This window comes from Pelobates fuscus, chromosome 5 (genome assembly GCF_036172605.1).
Source record: "Pelobates fuscus isolate aPelFus1 chromosome 5, aPelFus1.pri, whole genome shotgun sequence".
Taxonomy (NCBI): domain Eukaryota; kingdom Metazoa; phylum Chordata; class Amphibia; order Anura; family Pelobatidae; genus Pelobates; species Pelobates fuscus.
Genome location: NC_086321.1, coordinates 130,678,507 through 130,702,318, shown reverse-complemented (window position 1 = coordinate 130,702,318; position 23,812 = coordinate 130,678,507). Strand labels below are relative to the sequence as shown.

Genomic DNA, 23,812 nt, shown 5'->3' with positions numbered 1-23,812 from the left:
AGGGTTAGCCGACCTTTACATACTTGCGCGCTCGAACAGGAAGCGGTGACGCAAGCTGTGTTTACCTCAGGGAGTGGGCGGTGTTACGTGGCTGCGCATGCGCAACGTTGCCATCAAAGCTTCGGTTTCCTCGCTCTCCGCACTGTTTAGCGGGTCACGTGATCTCTGTAGAAGGGGCGCGTGTCAACGCATGCGCAGTGCTCGGGACTAAATGGTACGTTCGTTCATTCCTTCTGAAAAAAAATGATTGACCTTTATTTTAGGATATTTATTAGGAGCATGTACTCCTAGCAGTATTTATTTTGAGTGCCGGGGTACTTACTATCTACAAACAGAGTGTTTCACCCTTGTTACAACATTGCAAGTAACCGGGCAGCAGCAACTGGACCAACAACACAGAGCACAGTCTGCCAAAACATGCCTTGATAGCTCAGATACATGTCCATGGAGTTATTAGAGCTCAGATACATGTCCATGGAGTTATTAGAGCTCAGATACATGTCCATGGAGTTATTAGAGCTCAGATACATGTCCATGGAGTTATTAGAGCTCAGATACATGTCCATGGAGTTATTAGAGCTCAGATACATGTCTATGGAGTTATTAGAGCTCAGATACATGTCCATGGAGTTACTAGAGCTCAGATACATGTCCATGGAGTTATTAGAGCTCAGATACATGTCCATGGAGTTATTAGAGCTCAGATACATGTCTATTGAGTTATTAGAGCTCAGATACATGTCCATGGAGTTATTGTAGCTCAGATACATGTCCATGGAGTTATTGTAGCTCAGATACATGTCCATGGAGTTATTAGAGCTCAGATACATGTCCATGGAGTTATTGTAGCTCAGATACATGTCCATGGAGTTATTGTAGCTCAGATACATGTCCATGGAGTTATTGTAGCTCAGATACATGTCCATGGAGTTATTGTAGCTCAGATACATGTCCATGGAGTTATTAGAGCTCAGATACATGTCCATGGAGTTATTAGAGCTCAGATACATGTCCATGGAGTTATTAGAGCTCAGATACATGTCCATGGCGTTATTAGAGCTCAGATACATGTCCATGGAGTTATTAGAGCTCAGATACATGTCCATGGAGTTATTAGAGCTCAGATACATGTCCATGGAGTTATTAGAGCTCAGATACATGTCCATGGAGTTATTAGAGCTCAGATACATGTCTATGGAGTTATTAGAGCTCAGATACATGTCCATGGAGTTACTAGAGCTCAGATACATGTCCATGGAGTTATTAGAGCTCAGATACATGTCCATGGAGTTATTAGAGCTCAGATACATGTCTATTGAGTTATTAGAGCTCAGATACATGTCCATGGAGTTATTGTAGCTCAGATACATGTCCATGGAGTTATTGTAGCTCAGATACATGTCCATGGAGTTATTGTAGCTCAGATACATGTCCATGGAGTTATTGTAGCTCAGATACATGTCCATGGAGTTATTGTAGCTCAGATACATGTCCATGGAGTTATTGTAGCTCAGATACATGTCCATGGAGTTATTGTAGCTCAGATACATGTCCATGGAGTTATTAGAGCTCAGATACATGTCCATGGAGTTATTAGAGCTCAGATACATGTCCATTGAGTTATTAGAGCTCAGATACATGCCCATGGAGTTATTAGCGCTCAGATACATGTCCATGGAGTTATTAGCGCTCAGATACATGTCCATGGAGTTATTAGCGCTCAGATACATGTCCATGGAGTTATTAGAGCTCAGATACATGTCCATGGAGTTATTAGAGCTCAGATACATGTCCATGGAGTTATTAGAGCTCAGATACATGTCTATGGAGTTATTAGAGCTCAGATACATGTCCATGGAGTTATTGTAGCTCAGATACATGTCTATTGAGTTATTGTAGCTCAGATACATGTCCATGGAGTTATTGTAGCTCAGATACATGTCCATGGAGTTATTGTAGCTCAGATACATGTCCATGGAGTTATTGTAGCTCAGATACATGTCCATGGAGTTATTAGAGCTCAGATACATGTCCATGGAGTTATTGTAGCTCAGATACATGTCCATGGAGTTATTGTAGCTCAGATACATGTCCATGGAGTTATTGTAGCTCAGATACATGTCCATGGAGTTATTGTAGCTCAGATACATGTCCATGGAGTTATTGTAGCTCAGATACATGTCCATGGAGTTATTGTAGCTCAGATACATGTCCATGGAGTTATTAGAGCTCAGATACATGTCCATGGAGTTATTAGAGCTCAGATACATGTCCATTGAGTTATTAGAGCTCAGATACATGCCCATGGAGTTATTAGCGCTCAGATACATGTCCATGGAGTTATTGTAGCTCAGATACATGTCCATGGAGTTATTGTAGCTCAGATACATGTCCATGGAGTTATTGTAGCTCAGATACATGTCCATGGAGTTATTGTAGCTCAGATACATGTCCATGGAGTTATTGTAGCTCAGATACATGTCCATGGAGTTATTGTAGCTCAGATACATGTCCATGGAGTTATTGCTTTCCTGCCTTCAGGTTTATCTTACACTATTTGCACTTTTTAAGCAAATATATATGTAAATAATGTTATAATTGGTATTTACTTATTCTGCAGTGCTTTACAATATTATCGATGGCGGGGGGGAGGTAGATATTTAACACTAAATGAGACATTTACAAAATGTTACAGAAACAATAGGTAGATGAAGATCCTGCTCAAACAAGCTTACTATCTAGAGGAGTGGAGTATAAAAACACAATAGGGCAGCAAGGGGGACAGCAACCAAACAAGGTGGGAAAGTATCAGGAGATGAGAGTGGAGTGTGGCTCTTTAAGAGATAGCAAGAGACAGATATGTGACATAGATGTTACTCTGGGAGGCTATAAACAATTCTGAACAGATGGGTTTTGAGGGACTTCTTAGGGGAGAGTTTGATAGATTAGGCAGGGTGTTCAAAAGGAAATGAGCCGCACGTGAAAAGTTCTGCAAGCGCAAATTAGCAGCAGGGCTGTGAGCAGCGGACAGGAGAAGGTCACCAGTGGAGAGATCCAGAAGGGGCCCGCCTATCTGTGAAGAAATGTAACAGATTTGAGCTGTTTAGGGCTTTATAGGTAAGGGTTAGTATTTTGAATTGACCCCTATAAGATACAGGAAGCCAGTGTAAGGTTCGACAGAGGGGCAAGTTATGGGAGGAGCGACAGGAAATAAAGATCAGCCTTGCAGCAGCATTCATTACTGATTGTAGCAGGGCAGTTTGGCTTCTGGGGAGACCAACTAGGAGAGAGTTACAGTAATCTCCATTAGAGATTACCAGAGCATGAACAAGCTCCTTGACTGCATCTTGCATAAGAAAAGGGCTGATGAGGGCAATGTTTTTTAGGTGGAATTGACCAGTTTTAGCAACATACTGGATATGCAGCGCAAAGGCCAGGCCAGGATCAAAAATAACAACAAGCTTACATGGATGGACTAATGCAACTTGCAGGGAAAGTGAATGAGGTAGATCAGCATTATGAGGAAGAAAAATAAGCTGTTTTTAGAGAGATTGTTTCAGAAAGCGGGGGGTCATCCAAGCGGAGGTTGAAGGCAAGCGTTACACGTTGTAGGACATTGGGGGAGAAGTCAGGGAAAGAGCTATATATATCTGGGTGTCATCAGCATACGGGTGGTAGCAGAATCCAAAGGAATGAATGAGTTTGCAGAGAGAGGCAGTATAAAGAGAGAACAGAAGCAGGCCGAGAACAGATCCTTAGGGACTCCAACTGAGACAGGACTTTGGAATAATTGTCTGCCCTTTGCTGGTATTAAATGAACACTCCCAGTACCATAATAACTGCAGTGTGTACTGTGGCCCTTTACCATTGTATGTAGTCAAGCTGTTTAACCCCTTAAGGACCAAACTTCTGGAATAAAAGGGAATCATGACGTGTCACACACGTCATGTGTCCTTAAGGGGTTAGGAAGGGTCTTTACTATGATGGAGACCTAGAGCTCCTAAGCAGGAGCTTCCATTAGCTGTACTTTGCTAAACTGGCTCATTTGCTGAGATTGTCACCAGGTGGCTCTCAGCCAGTGAGCAAAGCCCTGCACTTTTAAACTTCGTGCACACAATTTCTCGCTCTGTCTGAAGTAATGGAGGCAGGTAGTGGTGGTCATTCTAGAACAGTTTGCTTTCTTAAAATTTAAAGGGCGTCTGGTCTTTTCTGGCAACAAAACCACTACAGTGAGCTTTAACTCTTTTGGTGTTTGAGGGGTTCCTTTAACTCTTTATTCGCTCCAAGCTTAAGCCATGAAATATATCCCTCCTGTGCAGCCAGTAAGCACGCATTTACATTCTCATACCCCACCTCCCCATTTCCAACTACAACACTTAGAACTACAATTTAAAAAGCAATTCATTTATTGACTTAATAAATTATTGGGATGACCCTTATTAACTATTACCATTCACATGTAACCTGATTTATGATACGAATATGAGAGAATGGATATTCAGGAATCACATCCTAAGTTTGCCATGCACCAAGTAATTTTTACATACTTTATTATTGTAGGCCTGTGGGTACACTGGTCTTGAATACAGGGACACTGGATTTCAAATACTATATGTAGGCACATTAATATATTGGAGAGGGGGGGCGGGGCATATTTTTATGCTCCTATCGTTTTGTTTTGTTTTTCTTTGTTTTTCTCTCCTATGTCTGCCTCATGTATGCAGTCTAGCACTAAGCGTAAAGTCAGTCTGTATAACTTACTGATTCCAATGCCTAGTCTCTTACTAGCCATGAGAGAGAATTGCTTGTACCTAACTACTATGTTTGACAACCCAGTTCTGCAAAATGTGATTAAAGGACCACTCTAGTGCCAGGAAAACATACTCGTTTTCCTGGCACTAGAGTACCCTGAGGGTGTTATGGTACTTTTTGCAGTAAACCAAAATGTTTAAATGTCTATCTGTTCCTGTCCAAATCAATAAAATAAATTGCGTATATACGCTGAAGTAATTAAGTCTGACACACAAGGTTCAGGTTAAAATAACTTCGAGAAAGTTTATTGGCAAGTGATTAAAAAGCGGACGCGCAGGCCCTTTTAAGAGACATTTTACGTCATCATTGATTATTAGAATATCAGCAAATAAACATCATTAATTGGATTAATTGTCAAGTGTCGGGATTAGTGTCCACCTATCAATATTATTAATTGGCTCAAAAAGACTAAGTGGTTAGTCCCGTGTCCACCCACCAAGAGGTGGGATTGTTCTGGACACGGGTGGGGGACAAGGGGTCTTGAGCGTCATTTTACACGGTCGGTGATCTCAGGCCTCGTGGCCAGGTGCAAGGTCTCTTATGAATAGAACATTTCATTACTACTGTGTTCGCATGGCCTTCAAATTATACTATGTTGCAAATCTAAGGGAAAGTCAGCAATTCCTGTGTTAATCATGTCTTTATAGAAAATACAGTCTTTGTTCTATTGTATTAGATGTGCTGGGAAATTCTGTCATGTAAGGTGATTTTAAAATGAACAAGTTAGGTTATGAGGACAAAATGGAGGATTGAAGAAGTCAGGTTAGGGGGACAAAATGGAGGATTGTCACAGTATAAAGTTAAAATGGAGTTAGTGCAATAATTGAATACAAATACAATAAGGTTTTTTAAATAATCCCACATCAGTCCCCCCTATGAAATGTTAGATTCTAAGAGATAAAACTTTATTAAGTTAGTACCAGGAAGACGTGTTAACCCAAAGGCACAGAAACCCCGTGGCCGCTAGCTAGGTGTTAATGCAAAGTGCAAGGCTGTCCCTAGTTCTGACCCTAATAGGCTAACTCATCCGTCAGTATGGCTCTCGAACACTTCACACCCAAGGGTATCCCATGGCAGCTAACCCACCACTTCTCCACATGGGGCCTTTACCATTCACTGACAGATGCTGTCCCTGAGCTAGTCCCTTCCTAGAATTCCTGCACTTTATCAACAAAAGGGATTGTTTGCAGCGGCAGACAGGGTGAGTTGATGTCTTGGAACTCTTGGTCATCAACTTCGAGATGGGTGAAAGTGGGTGCCGCTTGGTCAACAGTCTTCAGGAGGGATTTTCTCAGACATGGGAGGATACAACAAAAGAGAAGAGCAAAGAGAAAAAGAAAAATTAGTATAGCCATACCAATATGCATTAAAGCCTTTTGCCATCCTGTCATCCAACCAAACCATCTTTCCCAGGGATCTTGTATCCCAGAATTCCTTTTCAACTCTATAGACAGGTCATTTAATTTTTCTATGGCTAATGTAACTTTACCATTAGGGCCTGTGTTTTCTGGGATATAGGTACAACATGTCAAGGTGTCGGGTAAAATTTTACAAACCCCTCCTTTTTCGGCTAAGATCATATCTAGGGCCATTCTATTCTGGAAAGCCATTTGGGATGTGGCCTGCAATTGTTCGGCCAATCCCTGGAGGGCGTCTCTGGTATAATTAACAAAACGCTGTTGATTATAATAAATGTAATTTATCCAATTTAAATTCTTGTTAGTGGTAACTATGGCAAAAAGTGATTCAAATCCCGCAGCAACTTCATCTCTCGCTTTAAATTCATTGGGCACCCCCCTAGGCACCCCAATGGCATCAATATAAACATGAGGGTCAAAACTTCCTTTCACTGGGGCGTCACGCTTAACCTTAGTGTGCCTGGACTCATGGGTGACGAGGTGTGTGTCAGAGATGATATGTATAGGCATAATAGCTTTAGCCAAAGTACACTCCCCCCACCATTCCTTGTCCATTCTGGATCTTAGCTGTAAATCCCCACACAACCAGTAGATATCCCCTAGTGACCTGGTGTGAAACTGCAACAAGTTCATAGAGACACTCCTGTAGGTAGCACAATACCCCTTAGAGAAGTTACCCAAGAATCTACCAATTCCATCATAATTAGCATAACAAGTGTAATTACCTTTATACACGGTAATACCATCTGGGGGTTTGACATCCTTGGTTAGGAGAGGATACTCCTTTGTCCATGCAATACATATGGACCTGTTAAAATCATAGTGATAGGCAAAAAGGCTTAAAACACATTCCTCTATATCTGCTGGCAGGATTAGAGGTACAGTACCCAGGTGAGGCCGGGCACCACCACACACATAGCATGCAGTCTTATTATGCTTATTAGCATTATATTTCATCCATTCTAACCATAAATTTACATCATTAAAACCTGTTTCAGCGGCCATGGTATCTTCAAAGGTGGGGTTAGCAATGGCCATCATGTCTTGAAAGGTCTGGATGTGAGGTTTTAATGGGTTAGGGACCATATGGGTGGCCCCTTGCCACTCAGAAGAGTTGCACATATCCTTTAAGAAGAAATGCCCTAATTTACGGTAGGAACCCTTTTTCCAATACATTCCCATCACATACTGGTCTGCATCCGTTGGGCTTGGATGCTCAATGTTAAGGATTAATTTCATTGGTGTACCCCCCCCAGGCTTTCTCAAAGTCATTCTCTGGAGAAGGGATCTACCTTGATCATCTACTTTAGATAAGGCACTTTTTGGCTTGTAACCCCAGGCAGGCCCGGCATTCCATCCCGCCGCCCCCCAATGATTACAATTGTGCCCCCATTGCTTGTCAACTACACAAACATATGGATCTTTTGAATGAGGGATATCTCTGTAAATACTCTGGATTTGTGATGTGGGGAACGGGCATTCTACAATATCACAATAGTCAAAGGTGTAAGTAGCCACATGGGTGCATGATGAATTGTACCAGAAGGTATACCCACTAATATCTTTGGTGATGGCTACTTGTTGGGCCTTTATGAGGCTGATTAAGAAGAAGGTGTACCAGAGGTACATGCTTGTGCGGTATCTGCTTCCTCAGGGGCTGGAGATTTCTTGCAGTGGGAAGCGTGGATCCAATTTGGCCTACCGGCCAGTTTGACGGAGGTTGCGGTAATCAGGAGAACTTGGAATGGACCGTCAAATCTTGGTTCCAGGGTATTTTTCCGCACAAACCTCTTGACCAGAACCCAATCTCCGGGAAGCAGGTTATGGGTACCTGTATCCAATTCGGGATCTGGAATTGAAGAGAAAACTTGGGCATGTATTTTGTTCAAGGCACTTGCAAGTTCAGTTACATAATCTACTAAAACATCTGATTGGAGTTGTAACTGCTGCGGATAATAACAACCTAGTCTGGGTGCTGTCCCAAATAGAATCTCATATGGGGACAGTGAATGCTTCCCTCTAGGTGTGTGCCTAACACTAAATAAAGCTATTGACAGGCTTTCTGGCCAGGGCATCTTTGTTTCTTGTGACATTTTTAACATTCTGGCCTTTAGAGTGCCATTCATGCGCTCTACTTTACCACTACTTTGTGGGTGGTAAGGGGTGTGGAAGGCTAAGGTCACCCCTAGAGCAGTCCAAATTTCTTTAGTCACTGTTGCTGTAAAGGCTGGGCCTTGATCACTTTCAATGACTTCTGGGAGTCCGAACCTACATACTATCTCTGTAAGTAGGCGTCTTGCGGTTGTTTTCGCAGTGATATTGGCCACTGGGTAGGCCTCTGGCCATCCTGAGAACATGTCCACTATGACTAGTGCATATTCATGGGGCCCACTCTTGGGCATCTGGATGTGGTCAATTTGAATTCGCTGGAAGGGGTACATGGGCTTTGCCAGGTGTTTTGCAGGCACCTTGATTGGTCTTCCTGGATTGCATTTTGCACAAATGACACAGGCCTTACAGAAGCTGCTGATCAATGTTGTGATTCCGGGTGCTTCATAATACTTCTGTATGAGGGCGGCCATTAATTCCTTTGACAAGTGTGCAGGCCCATGTGCCCATTGGACAACTGCTGGATATAAATTTTTGGGGAGACAGAATTTGAAGTTGTTGTAATATACTCCGTCCTTTTGGACAGCTCCTTTCTTTTTCCATTTCTGGATCTCTTCAGGAGTGACTGCAGCTTGCTGTTCTCGCAAAATTCGCAAATCAGTAGGAAGAGTTTGCAGAGCAAAAATAGGGACTTCTTCTTCTTCTTCTTGTCCGGACACGTCTTCATCCACTTCCTGCAAATCCCTGGCTGCTAGCTTAGCAGCCTGATCAGCCAAATGGTTGCCCATTGCTTCATCTGTATCCAACTTCCCATGGGCCTTTACCTTCAAGACGGCCACTTCTTTAGGGAGTAGGAGGGCATCCATTAGCTCCTTGATTGCAGTACTATGCTTGACTGGCGTACCGGCGGTGGTAAGAAATCCTCTTGTCTTCCAGATTAGGCCGAAGTCATGTGCCACGCCTAGAGCATATCTTGAATCTGTATAGATATTGGCACGTTTTCCTTCGGAAATTTTGCATGCTGAAGTCAGAGCCTGTAATTCAGCTTCTTGCGCAGACATTGCTGGTGGTAAGGATGATGATTTGATAACTTCATCTGTTGTGGTTACGGCATATCCTGTATGGTATCTTCCTTCTTCATCAGCATATCTTGAACCGTCCACAAACAGGGTAAAATCCGGATCTGGTAATGGATTCTCGTGCACGGTTGGTAGGTGCACTGTCTCCATTTTCATCTGTTCAAAACAGTCATGAGGTGTTTCGGGGTCATAATCATTCACTATGACCAGATCTTGAAATTCTTTTTCTAGGAAGTGGCGTGGCCATGCTTCCAGAAGGTCAGTTGTTGGGTATTTGACAATACCATTTTCCTGTAGCTGTTCTTCATCCATGGTGGCCCATAACTTTGCCATGGGCCCAAGATCATTCCATGACCTTGTCTTCAATTTGGTAACAGGAATATGTGGGATAGCAGTATCCCAATGGCGGTAGAGGTAGTTAAGTTGTTGAGGTAGTTGGACCAAGACCATGCTATTGCCTTCAGAGTCACAATAGAAATCTTGAGCAGTGAGCTTCACATCAGTCCAGTGGTAAAGCTCATCTTCATAGCAAGGTTCGGGAGTAATGTCTGGTTTGTACCACATGGTACAGAAGGCGTAATCTGGGCCTTCACAGAGAGGCTTCTCATCTTCATAAAATGTCAAATGTGGATGCATAACTTTCTTGATACATCCACAAAGCAGGTAAATGTAGGTTTCATCTGTGATAAATCCATAATAGATACCCCCCTCAGGGAGTGGAAGAAGAGTGGATGGGTTAAGAACTTGACATCTTTGGATGGAAATGTTGTCAGGTAGAAGAAGATGGCACTGGAGGCGTAGGTGTCTAGCTGGAGACACGTGCTTGAGCTGGACTTGGTTGATGATGGCAGAAATGTCATGAGGGGCCAAAACAACCAGGGGGTGGCCAAGGACCAGGTCTGAGGTTCTTTCTATGAGCTCTCTTGCAGCAAAAACAGCCCTGAGACAGGAAGGAGTCCCTCTGGCCACAATGTCCAGTTGACATGAGAAATATCCAATAGGCCTCTGGCGGCCTCTTAAGTCATTAGTTTGGGTGAGAACTCCTGTTGCGTGGCCTTGTCTTTCAGAGACAAATAATTTGAAAGGTTTGGAGTAATCAGGTAGGCCCAAGGCAGGAGCAGAAGCAATGGCACGCTTGAGAGCATTGAAATTGTCCAGAGCTTCATTAGTTAAACAGAAAGGGTCAGACTTAAGTGCGTCATAGAGGGGTTGCATGAGCAGGGAGGCTTCTGGGATCCATGCTCTGCAGTAGGAAATGAGGCCTAGGAAGGCATGGAGAGATTTTGAAGTTCTTGGAGCTGGAATATCCAGTACGGCTCTTACCCGGTCCCGGGTAAGATGTCTGGTACCTTGAGATAGGCAATGTCCAAGGAAAATTACTGAGGGTTGGCAGAACTGTAGCTTGATGAGTGAAGCTTTGCATCCTTGTTCTGCCAAATAACAAAGCAGGCTAATTGAGCACTTTTCAGTAGTGGGTATATCATCTCCACAGAGCAGCAAATCATCCACATACTGAAGCAGAACAACTTCTGGGTGCTCGGCTTGCCATGGGTCAAGGATGGTGGCCATGGCCTTTGCAAATTGACTTGGTGAATTTTGTGCCCCTTGGGGCATGACAGTCCAGGTATACTGTTGCATCTCATGGGTGAAAGCAAACAGGTATTGGCAGGATGGGTCAAGTGGAACACTGAAAAAGGCATTTGCTAGGTCAATGACTGTGAAAAATTGTGCAGATGGTGGGACTCCAGAGAGCAGAGTATGGGGATTTGGTACAAGAGGGGTGTCCAGGACGGTAGCTTCATTAACAGCACGGAGATCCTGAACCATCCTGTACTTCTCTGGCTCACCTTTTGGAGTTTTCTTTTTCACAGGGAATAATGGGGTGTTGCATTCAGATTTGCATTTCACTAGGGCACCCTTCTCCAAGAGTGCCTTGATGTGGGTAGAAATGGCAGCAGCCTGTGCTGGTTTTAATGGATATTGTGGTTTTCTTGGTAATTTAGCCCCTGGAATAAGCTTTACCACCACAGGGGGAACATTTAGGTGACCTATGTCCTCTGGGCCTGAGGACCATAACTTGGCGGGCACCTGTGTTTTTAATGCCTCTGGGAAATTGGACCTTAATTCTGCTGCTTTCTCACGGGGCTTTTCTAAATGCAGCATTAGAGGCAAGGAGCACAAGGCTGAGGTGTCTGATTCAGATAGAGGTGTGGACATTTCTACCTGCCCATCCGGGGTGAAGGTAATGGATGCTTGCAGGCGTGAGAGAACATCAGCACCTAACAGGTTAATTGGGCATGTGGAGGATACCACAAAGCGAGCTAGCAGGCTGGAGCCAACTCGGAGTGGAGTTGTTAAAGGGCTATGTCTTGGCTGGCCATCCACTCCGACACAAGAGACATCAATATTTGACAGAAAGGATGGATCTGGCAGGTCTTGTTCACGGAGAACACTACGGGCTGCACCTGTGTCAACTAGAAAGGTGGTAGGGTGGCCTTCAATGGGCAAAGTCACTGTGGCAAGTGGCCCCCCTTTATCCCCTGTAGACACTGCCATTACAGGGGTTACAGACACAGGCTTGCCAATTTCCTAATCATCGGGTTCCTCAATTATCGGAACCTCTTTTTCGGCCTTAGGGGCCGGGGCAGGCCTGGATGGCTTTCTTGGCTCTCTCTTGGGTTCTGGACAGTCACTTTTAAAATGTCCCTTGGCTTTACAATTAAAGCAGAAACCATCCTCTGGTCTGGTGCCCCTGGGGACAGGGGTACTGCGTGATACCATAAGAGGGGCAGAGCTTGGCCTTCTGGGGGTCTGGGCAGATTCTAAGCCCCTAGCAACTAAAAGTAGGGTATCCAGGGGAACAACCTTATATTCAGGGCGTGCAGCAATGATTCCCTTGCGTATAGAGTCTTTAACACCTTGGACAAACGCACCTGACAGCATTTGTGAATGAATCTTGTCAGTAAGATCAAACCCCAAATCTGTAAACATTTGATACAGTCTTGCATGAAACCTTTCCACTGATTCTCCTTTATCTTGAATAACATCAGTAAGGCCAGCAGCCTGATCTGCAAGTTTGTCCTTAGCCCATTCTTTTAATTGGGTGCAAAAAGCTACTCCAGAGGGGTAATCAACATCACTGTTGAGCTGATCTGTACTGAGGTGTCGGGCCATACTTGGCCAATATGCATCCCCTGCTTTAATAGCACAAATGCTCAATAGATCACGCCATGCGGCTGAATAAGTCTTTTGAATTTGAACTATCCCTCGGTAGAAGGGCATGGGCTGCTTTTCTGGGTCCGGGAGTGATTTCATCAGAGCACTAGCTTGAGTGGGGTTAAAGGCTACATATTTAGGAGGGGCCTGTTCTCCCCGACCCTTGTGGCCGAAGGGATCATCGATAGAACGATGAGATGGGGCTCCCGCAGCAAGTGCCGATGAGACATGGGACACCCTATCCATCTCGTCATCATCGAAATCTATGATATTGACTCTTCTACGCGGTGCAGGTCCCGCGTGAGGTGAAAGGGTCGGTGGCTGGGAATGAGCCCCAGATGCAGGGGTGGCTAGCGAGTCGTAACCTGGGGACAGGTAGTCGCCGGGAATTACCGGCATCAGGGCTGAACTGGGGGCCGCCATATTGGAGGCGGGGAAAGGAGTTGCATTAGGATTAAGGGAAGAAGTGGCGGCCATGTTTGATATGGGCACTTCCGGGACGGACTGAGTCGGACTGGGCATGACCGGAACCAGGGGAGTGGCTTGGGGAAAGGGAGGGTAACCGGGGTAGGGCAGGGCCATGGGATATGGGAAGGGGTAGGGCCAGGCAGGGGAGGGCAAAAGAGTAGGGTGGGCAGGTACGGTTAAGGAGGTAGGATATTGGACTGGGGCGGAGCTGGTTAGGGGAGGAGACAGGACGGGATTAGTGGGGATGGATGCAGAAAGAGGAGTAGCAGCAAGGGAGGGAGGGGTAGTTAGTTGGGCGGGTGCTGATGGAAGGGGATTAACCATGGAGAGGGATTGCAGGGAGGAGGTGGCAGATGAGATGTTAGGATTAGGCATGGAAGGGAGCATGGGGATGGCTGGGGATGATGGGACTGTTAGAGAAGGGGAAGGGGTAAAGAAAGATCCATCAGAATTCAGGACCGGGCAGACAGGGGAGGTGGTGAGATGGGATTCGGGAGGATTGGGAGTGGGGAACATAGTCAGCTGGCTATCACCTATGGCTGACTGAACCTTGGGGATAGACATCCCCTGGGCGCCATTTTGGGGCGCTGGCTGAGGGTAAACCCCAGCAACACAATTTTTATGATACACAAACAATTTTACACCTTTGTGATTTATCTCTTCCTCAACCCAACCTTCTAACTGAATAGCCTTCGCTACTCTGTACCATGCTTCAGCAGTCTTTAATAAATCATTATCTGTAAGCTTGCCTTTCATTTCTGCTAGTAACTTGCGCCAACTTTCTGGTTGCAATCTTCCACATGTCGGTACAGCAATTTTACATACTTTTGCAATCTTTTCAACACCTTTAACCATCTCTTCACCCTCTCTGTTCTCTACTAAATCACATGCTAACCAGCCCTTGCTGGGCTTATCTAAATCCTGTCCCATAGTCCCTTTACCCCTATACCAGCGTCCTAGATATAGAGGGAGAGAAGGAAAATTGAACAAGAACGTCTACAATGCTCGACTGCCACCTGAGAATCGTGGGACTTTCTCAGGTGCGTCTTCCCAAAACGTAGACTAGTCACTGAATCCGCCTACCCGGGGTGGTAGACACGGATTGGAGCGAGGTGAGAAGTGTGTGACCAATCACTTCTCTTTTAAGAGGAATGGGAGTGGATAGTATAATAATATAGAAAGTGTAGAAAAGATGAAAGGCAAGGAAAAATCCTTAGAGACAGACACAGGAGTACATGAGACTCCTCATTAAACAAACAAGACAACAGTACAGTTGAAATACAGTGCATGCATCACAGTTCAAATAAAATCAACAGTAATTCCTTTCCTTTACTCGTGTGCTTACTCCAAAGTCACCTCCCTCAATCCCGTAGTATATTACTACCAACGGCCAAGGATAACAGCTAACACCGGTCCGAAATCCATATGCCTCCCTCGTCACAGCAGCCCACTAATGGTGTCTGCGCTACCCTCACCCTTGTAGTGCCCCTATAAAAACCCACTTTATAAGTCCCACTACTCCGTGGTGATGAAGACAGCAATGCCTGCCCGAATTCACACACCACAAAATAAAAATTGGAATAGCTCCAGCTCAGCGCTCAAAGCTGGAGGGTACCACCACTCTGCAAGCAGAGTAACGTGCACAGAGAAGCTAGCAAGGCTATCAAAGTGACACAAGAAGGATCCCCAGGAAACTATGAGTCTACACAATCTCCACAGATCCAACACACCTCTTTTTCCCTACAGCCCCAGCCACGAGGCTCCTAAAAGAGTTAAACAGGAAAAGATGACCCCCAGGAACACATCCACAGGTCAACCCCCCTTTTTCCCTACAACCACAGCACCGTGGTTCCTAAAAGGGGTAAAACAGGCAACAGAAGACCCAGGCAAATCCCCTCAGGTCCACCCCCCTTTATCCCAAAAGAGGTAAAATACAAACAGATAAACAGACAAAACAGAAGACCCAGGCAAATCCCCTCAGGTCCACCCCCCTTTATCCCAAAAAGGGGAAAACAAGCAAGACAGAACCCCAGGCAAATCCCCTGCAGGTCCACCCCCCCTTTATCTCAAAATGGGGAAACAGGCAAACAATTCAAACACAATTCAAACACACCCAGGCAACAGATAGACTAAAATGCAGGTAAACAAATGAGTAACGAGACACCGGGCAAGATATTACCTGTCTTTGATGTCCTCCCGGGAAGCAGTCACAGACACGTGGACGGGTCAATCAAAGGGGCCGGAACGTACCGGTGGCTCTGCAGAAGTCTCTACCGTGTATCTGGAGGTGATCAGTCTCCCTTCCTTCCCCCTGGATTCCTCCGTCCAACAGCGTCTTCCTTAGGACGGCTCACCGGCCAGACATAGCCCGGTGCCCCACGTTGGGCGCCAAGTTGTTATGGTACTTTTTGCAGTAAACCAAAATGTTTAAATGTCTATCTGTTCCTGTCCAAATCAATAAAATAAATTGCGTATATACGCTGAAGTAATTAAGTCTGACACACAAGGTTCAGGTTAAAATAACTTCGAGAAAGTTTATTGGCAAGTGATTAAAAAGCGGACGCGCAGGCCCTTTTAAGAGACATTTTACGTCATCATTGATTATTAGAATATCAGCAAATAAACATCATTAATTGGATTAATTGTCAAGTGTCGGGATTAGTGTCCACCTATCAATATTATTAATTGGCTCAAAAAGACTAAGTGGTTAGTCCCGTGTCCACCCACCAAGAGGTGGGATTGTTCTGGACACGGGTGGGGGACAAGGGGTCTTGAGCGTCATTTTACACGGTCGGTGATCTCAGGCCTCGTGGCCAGGTGCAAGGTCTCTTATGAATAGAACATTTCATTACTACTGTGTTCGCATGGCCTTCAAATTATACTATGTTGCAAATCTAAGGGAAAGTCAGCAATTCCTGTGTTAATCATGTCTTTATAGAAAATACAGTCTTTGTTCTATTGTATTAGATGTGCTGGGAAATTCTGTCATGTAAGGTGATTTTAAAATGAACAAGTTAGGTTATGAGGACAAAATGGAGGATTGAAGAAGTCAGGTTAGGGGGACAAAATGGAGGATTGTCACAGTATAAAGTTAAAATGGAGTTAGTGCAATAATTGAATACAAATACAATAAGGTTTTTTAAATAATCCCACATCAAGGGTGCCCCCACCCTCAGGGACCCCCTCCCGCCGGGCTCTGGAGAGAGGAAGGGGTTAAACTTACCTCTTTTTCCAGCGCCGGGCGGGGAGCTTTCCTCCTCCTCTCCATCTTGATCGCGACGTCATCGGCTGAATGCGCATGCGCGGCAGGAGCCGCGCTCGCATTCAGCCGGTCGCATAGGAAAGCATTTACAATGCTTTCCTATGGACGCTTGCGTGCTCTCACTGTGATTTTCACAGTGAGAAGCACGCAAGCGCCTCTAGCGGCTGTCAATGAGACAGCCACTAGAGGATTTGGAGGCTGGATTAACCCTCATTATAAACATAGCAGTTTCTCTGAAACTGCTATGTTTATAAAAAAAAGGGTTAATCCTAGAGGTACCTGGCACCCAGACCACTTCATTAAGCTGAAGTCGTCTGGGTGCCTAGAGTGGTCCTTTAATTTAAGCTGACCACCCAGTGGTACCTAAAACCCTGCATGTCCTACCTAATTCTGCGGGATATTGTTGTGAAGTCTTCACCTGCTCTCATCCTCTAGTAGAATTATGGTCTCGTCTGCATATACTCTGTTTAAAAAAAAAAAAAATAGTGCACTATCCTCAAAAGCCACAATACTGTAACATTTGTGTATTCTGTCGAGCTTGCCTAAGCTGTTGAGGCTCTGCAAGCATCTATGTATTATCTTTATGCACTGAAAAAATAAAGAATATAAAAAAATGTATTGGAGAGAAATCTTACTTTGTGTAGGAATTGTGAGAAAATCTGATATTACATTGCATCACAATCAAATGTTTTACTGTATTTTCATTATTGTAGCTTGGTGAGAACAGAGAGTAGATATATGCACACTTGCAAGGGTCTCGGACACCGTATGTTGGCAAGAGAGCTGACTAGGTGGAAGTACACTAGGCACCACTAAGTTTTTATTGCAACCCTAGTTTTGTATATTTAATTTACGGTAGGTTAGTGGGAGCACGGTGTCAGACACAGTTCAGAAGAGGCCCAGTGGAGTGAGATCTACTCCTTGTGCCTCCACCAAGTCACAACTGTTATTACTATGCTTTTCTATCACGTCATTCTAGCGTATTTAATCATTGTTGGTCAGTGGAGAAGAAATAAAGGGGCTAAAGGTAAACCTAGGACGGTCCCAGACACTGTACAAAGGGACAAGGGCACTTTGGAAAGATATTTAGCTGGATAGATACACTCAAGACTCAACAAAATTTACATTGCATTGCTGGTGCATAATTCACAGTATTTAATATTGTTTGCAGTATTGTCCAAAATGAATCTCCAAGTCTATTAGAAATACTTGATAGGAATACAGTGTGGTACCTAAAGTGCCTCTACCCAGCCAGATCTGGCTCCAGTATGCCTATGTCTCACGTTTTGGCACCTCTTTTCTTGTATTTGTATATTTTTAAATAAAGCTTCAATAGTAATTTTAAATGGGTGCACACCCTGTTGTGCTGTTTCTTATTGTTGGGAAGCACATCAGGATGACCCAAATGTATATTATCCCCTTAAAGCATACCTACCAAGTGTCCCTAATTAGTTAGGTCAGTCCATACTCTGGGCTCGTATCCCTCTGTCCCTGGGCTCGTATCCTTCTGTCCCTCTAATGTCCCTCTTTTCTAGGAGCTCAATATTGTTGGTATGTCTGAGTGTATAACAGATCTCTACAACAATAATACTCAGTCAGAGCTGGCCTTAGGTCACTAGGCGCCCTGTGCGAAAAGTCTTCACGCCCCCCCCACACCACGTTGCAGACAGTCATGCACACGCACACACACACAGTTACAGGCAGACAGTCACAGAGCCAAAAACACAGTTAAACGCAGACAGTAACAGGCACACAGTCACACATACTCCATTACAAAGCAGACAGTCATACACACTCGGTTACAGGCATGCAGACACTCACGCACGCTGATAGGCACACACACTCAGTTAAAGGCAGATAGTCACACATACAGGCAACACTTGAGGGAGGAAAGACCAGAAGTACTGTTTGAGCTTAAGGAATGGGGCAGTCAGAGACACTAGTCAAGAGGGGCAGGGAGAGATCGAGAGGAATTTATTCAATGCATCTCTATGAGGAATGTTGATTGGCGATTTGGGGAATTTTGCTGCACATGTGGATAGCCTCCCAATGCTTTTCTGTGGGAAAGAATTGGATTGGATGAGATCAGACAGGAGGGCTGAGCGGAGCCAACCACAAGGAAAAAGGTGAGCAAACCACGTTTTAGTTTACTGACATGGGGGCCTGGGATGTAAACGGCACTATTAGAATTATAGTGTCAGGAATACATGTTTGTAATCCTGATACTATAGTGTTCCTTTAAATGACGATGGGCCACTGTGCTTTTTACCTGCTCACACATTTTATTTACTACATAAATGTATACTATTTGTAAATGGGGGGACTCGTGATATATTTTGAGCTTTATTGAGGTGCCATTTTTCTTAAAGTGTGTGCGGTATCAAAAGGCAACTATAGTGCCCCCCTATGTGGTGGCCCCCACCTGCGTTGCAGAAGGTATTTGAAAAAACAAAACAAGAAAAAACCTTCTGACACTTACCGGAGTCCAAATCCCTCGGCACTGGCTTGGGCGCCGCCTCTGCTCCTAATACACACATCAACCATCAGACGACCAAAAGTCGCCTAACAACCCAGAAGTCCCTCTAGTGGCTGTTAACACCAGCAGGGAAGTATTGCAGTTTCTCAAAAACTGAAATAATTACCTTTGCAGGGTTAAGTGACCTGAGACACTGCACCCAGACCACGTCAATTAGCTGAAGTGGTCTGGGTGCCTATAATATGCCTAAATATATAGCATGCTCCTCCAGCTGTTTGAGATTCTCACCCAATTACCTCTTTATTCCCCTAACATCTTACCAATAGCTGCTTCTCTGTTAACTCGTTCAGCCATCACCTCCAAACTTCCCCTGCTACCTCTTGTCTCAAATCCCCATGGTATCGTTTAGATTGGAAGCTCACGGGCCATCTAGCCAAGCACTTTATATAAAAGAGCTCCAATGGCTAGATATCAGCTTACGGGCAGGGCTCTCTGACCTCTTGTATTTATCTGTGTATATTGTACGTTTCTCCACTAATTGTACAGCGCTGTGGAATCTGTTGGCGCTTTATAAATAGCAATAATTAATGTAATGATATTTTTTTACATACACATTGAATTTTTGCTGTATATTTTTTAATCTTATGTGGGCTACTGTATTAAAATTCCCTAAACTGTACTCGCCTGAATCTCTTGAGTACAGCTATACCCCATATGTATACCTTTTGTGCTCGTTTGAAAATGGAAAACATAGCTGATTTGAGATCCTTCCCCCCCCCATTTGGCAGCTATAGCCTAACATTTCAAATCTAGTGTGAATTCTTATTATTCTAATTGTCCAAGGATTAATAAAAATGATTTGCAAATGACAGGAAATGTTGAGCAATATTAGAGTAAGAATAAATAGGCATGGGGCATAAAACTACATTCATAGTTACCAGAAGTACAAACATATCTCTGTGGAAAGCAGATGGCAGAGCCCAGTGTTGCCTTTACCATTCTGCTCAATTCAGAATCCCTCTCTTCCTTTCTCCTCCATTGTGTATATTGTACTCCTTCCCTAAACGCTATATCTAGTGGCCACTCTCTGACACCTGTTGCTCCATGTGCAGTGTCTCCCTCAATCTGCTTGCATTATATATTACAGACTGTGTTTTCTGGTTTGATAACAAGGAATCCTAAAAAACATACTCCCTCACTGCAAATATTTACGTTGTAAGCAGTCTATCCATTTTAGAATGGTTTGACTTCTTACCTGTAGTCTGCATGGAGCCACTACCTGTAGCCTGGAGCTGAAAGCTCTCTCTGTGAGCTTAGCTGTGCATTGCAGGAAGAAGCTAAGCGCACTGTTGTCGTTATGGTGCTTAGAGTGTTCTTTTATGTTTCTCGGTCTCAGATTTTGAGCTGGCCACCTGATATACATAACTATAATAGTGCAATATATGAAATGTAATGATGGGTATATTGTATATGAATCTAGTGAGGAGCTGGGGCTGTTTTCCTGTTTCCCCATTGTATTTGGGCTTTGTAGTTGGTGATAAAGCCTGAGGCATTTTAACCTGGACCTTCATGGATTTTATTTTTCCAATACTTATGAATCTAATATATAATACATATTGTTGTAAATGTACATCAAATGTCTTCTTACACTTTGAAATGCAGGGATGTGTTGGGGAAAAAAGCATCTTGCATTTAATATGTTCATATATAAATCTACATCCTGAAGATTTCATATTTCCTAAAATTTGGAAATCCCTTGTCACTTCTCCACAGTCCTGACTTTATTGAATAAGCTTTGTAGTGTTATTGTCTCATCCAGACACTTGTGCAGTAACGAGATTTGAAGATCCCTGTCATAAGCCTTTTTTTTCCTGCTCTCTTTCTTTCTTGTGTGCGCCACACATTTATTATTTCTCTTCCCATAAAACCAGGACTTGGCATCATATACCAGTGTTTTGCCCTGAGGATTAGCTGCAGAACTGAATCCTCTGGCAGAACACATTGATCATATTGAAATTATAAAGTGTGGGTCTGGCTGAGAATACTGCTTAATTTTTATCTTTTTCTTTTGATTGAATCTCCTCCCCCTGCCCCCCTTGGTATATATAAAGACAAAATGTTTAAAATGACAAATCTTAACCAATGTGAATTGTACTGCAGTGAGTCAAGATGCATCTGCCGTCATTGTGTTGCAGTAGTCAGTTTGTGTAGTATATGACCAGAATATGGCACAAGTCCAGAAACTGCTAAAGGATCACAAACAGATGGTACAGGAATTATATACCCATATTTAATGCAGACGCATTATCAACACCTTCTCTAGAAGGCGCATCTTTTTTCTGAAAAATGACTTGGCCCCTGTGAAACATATCGTACCACTGTCTGCACTAAATAAAATGGGCACATAAATCGTGCACCATCTGTATGTCATCGCCATGAACATCACAGACACAAAGCATCCTCAATTCTGTGGATGTGAAAAACGCCAGACAAATCTACATTTTTCAGTACGAAATCAATTGTGGAGTTTTTTTTGTCTTCTAAAACAGTGTTCCATTAATAATTTATGGGAACAGGTATTTGTGCCTCAGTAGCAGCACTAGTTTAGTCTATTTGGTTGATGTTCAGTTGCTCAGCAGATATGCATTATTCATTCATTTTCCTTTTTTCTTATCGTTTTAGACCACCTTAACCCATGACAACGCCAAGCATCCTTTGTTTGGTCAGACGGCAGCTGTCTTGGAAAGCATGGATTCCAGGGAGGGAGATTAGGTTTCTTTATCCATTGAATGTTGCAATATTATCCCAGGCAGCAGAAAAGAAAAATGCTGCCTTTGATCTCATAGACCTCAAGGAGACAGACTTAGAGGAGCAGTTTGTCAGGGGACATGGCCCAGGAGGGCAAGCCACCAATAAAACCAGTAACTGTGTTGTACTGAAGCATATTCCTTCTGGAATTGTAGTGAAAGTAAGTTCACTAGACTAAACAAAAAGCTTTCAAACTGCTTAACATGTTCACTGCCAGACTGGATTAGAGCTCCACAGATTTCCCCATTTACTCGCACATATTCAATAAATATATATGCACAAACAAGCACATGACCAATCACTCGTACGTACAAATACATACATATTGCAATTAAAACAATCAGTGTACGCACCGTGTTGCTGTAGTGGTTATGTGCCCTGGTCCTGTTTTAAAGCATTTGATCAGTTTGACACAATAACAGGGTCTCTCAGGTGCCTGTGGTATGCTCCTCACTTGTCACAATAAAAGTATAACATTTTGTCCATATCTGAATAGCATTCATTGACCGAGCTGGTTATATATATACGATCTATTCTCATTTCAATGCTTGTGTGTAATCGGAAACAAAGTAATATGTATTATTGTCCCCCAGTGTCACCAGACCAGATCCGTGGAGGTAAATAGGAAAAAAGCACGAGATATACTGCAGGAGAAAATAGATGTTTTCTACAAAGGAGAAAATAGTGATATCCTCAAACATCGGGATGAGGCAGAGAGAAGGAAGCAAGAAAAAAGGAAAAAGGCAAAAGAAATTTTGGAAAAGAAGAAACTCCTGAAGGAAATACAAATTTCAGGAGACAAGAACTAAAGCTGAATGATGGAGCCAGAGGGGTTGACCTACTAGTTGTTGATGTGGTTTAGTTTATAACAGCGCAGAAATAATAAATCCTGTAATGTTAATGTTTTGCTACATTAGCCTTTATCATATAACAGTGAGTGGACATTTCATAGATTGAAGACTTTCACACACAGTGCTGAAACTTGAAACACGCCGGTTTCTACTGTAAAATGTAAATTAAGAATTATTTTATTCAATAAAGTTAATATGAAAATCTGCAAGCACATGACCTTTTATATCATAGCTTTAGAAATAAATGTGGTTTCATTACTAGTTAAACTATATGATGGAATCTCGTACGCCGGCCCCCCAATTATTGCTGAACTACAATCTCCACTGACTCAACTTGCTTCTTCAGTTCTTATTAAAAACAGTGGAAACAAATCGAGACTTCGGAAAAAAAATCCTACAAGTCCAATTTCAAATAACAGGTTCATATCATTATTGGCACACATAATATCCCTAATACCTCTATATGGAATACTTAAAGATCCGGAACAAATGTGACAATTTCATTGTATTCAATATAATCCTACCCTGAACACTTCCATGCCATATGTCATTTTATTAATTACAACATGACTCAGGTCATGTCATTGGATAGTAGTCGGGGAAGGTTGGAGGAATAGAGTGATACTGTCAGGTATGTTCACTGAACTCTGTATTGTAGCCAATTGAAATCCAAATGGTAAACGTTACAATAACTTACCTGGAAAATTCTCCAAATTCACTGTCGTGGAGGTGGCCTAGAGTTATGTTCAGCCTAAATTTAACAATTCAGATTTGAATTCACTATAATTCAGAGTTAAAGGAATACTCCAAGCACCATAATCACTATAACTGTAGTGGTTATTGGACCAGGAATGCCTTGGCACGCTCGAAGAGTAACTAGCAAAACAATGCTTTGACTACATACCTGAAATGGTTCCAACCACCGCCAACACTGCTGCCAGAAACATCTGCAAGCAGCTTCTGGTTATCTCCACTGCGCTGGACAAGGCTTAGTGGCAGGACCTTCCAACAGCAGGAGAGGTTGCACCAGGCATTGGCAGGACCCCTGTTGTCAAATTTATTTTTTATATATATATATATATATTTTTTTTTTTTTTTTTTCATTCTTAATTTTTGCAGAGGATACACAGTACAAGTTGGTAGAGACACTATTGCAGGAATACGCTTATTATTCTATGTCAATTGTAATGACATCCTAGATAATTGTATTAAGTGTACATAGCTTAATAAAAAAAAAGGTGGTTGGTGAAGGTCCCTAGGAGTATAATATGATAGTTATTAATCAATGTAGTACTGTTTTTTATCGATCTCTA

At 43.3% G+C, this 23,812-nt stretch overlaps 1 protein-coding gene across 1 annotated transcript; it reads left to right on the top strand.

Annotated features, from left to right (window-relative positions):
* The first annotated feature begins 120 nt into the window (after positions 1–120).
* On the top strand, positions 121–22,552 carry MTRFR (mitochondrial translation release factor in rescue). Its single transcript, XM_063457013.1, has 3 exons — positions 121–214; positions 21,523–21,808; positions 22,242–22,552. Exons 2-3 carry the CDS (start codon positions 21,536–21,538, stop codon positions 22,455–22,457), a joined length of 489 nt encoding a protein of 162 aa, XP_063313083.1. The 5' UTR covers positions 121–214; positions 21,523–21,535; the 3' UTR covers positions 22,458–22,552.
* Positions 22,553–23,812: the final 1,260 nt, after the last annotated feature.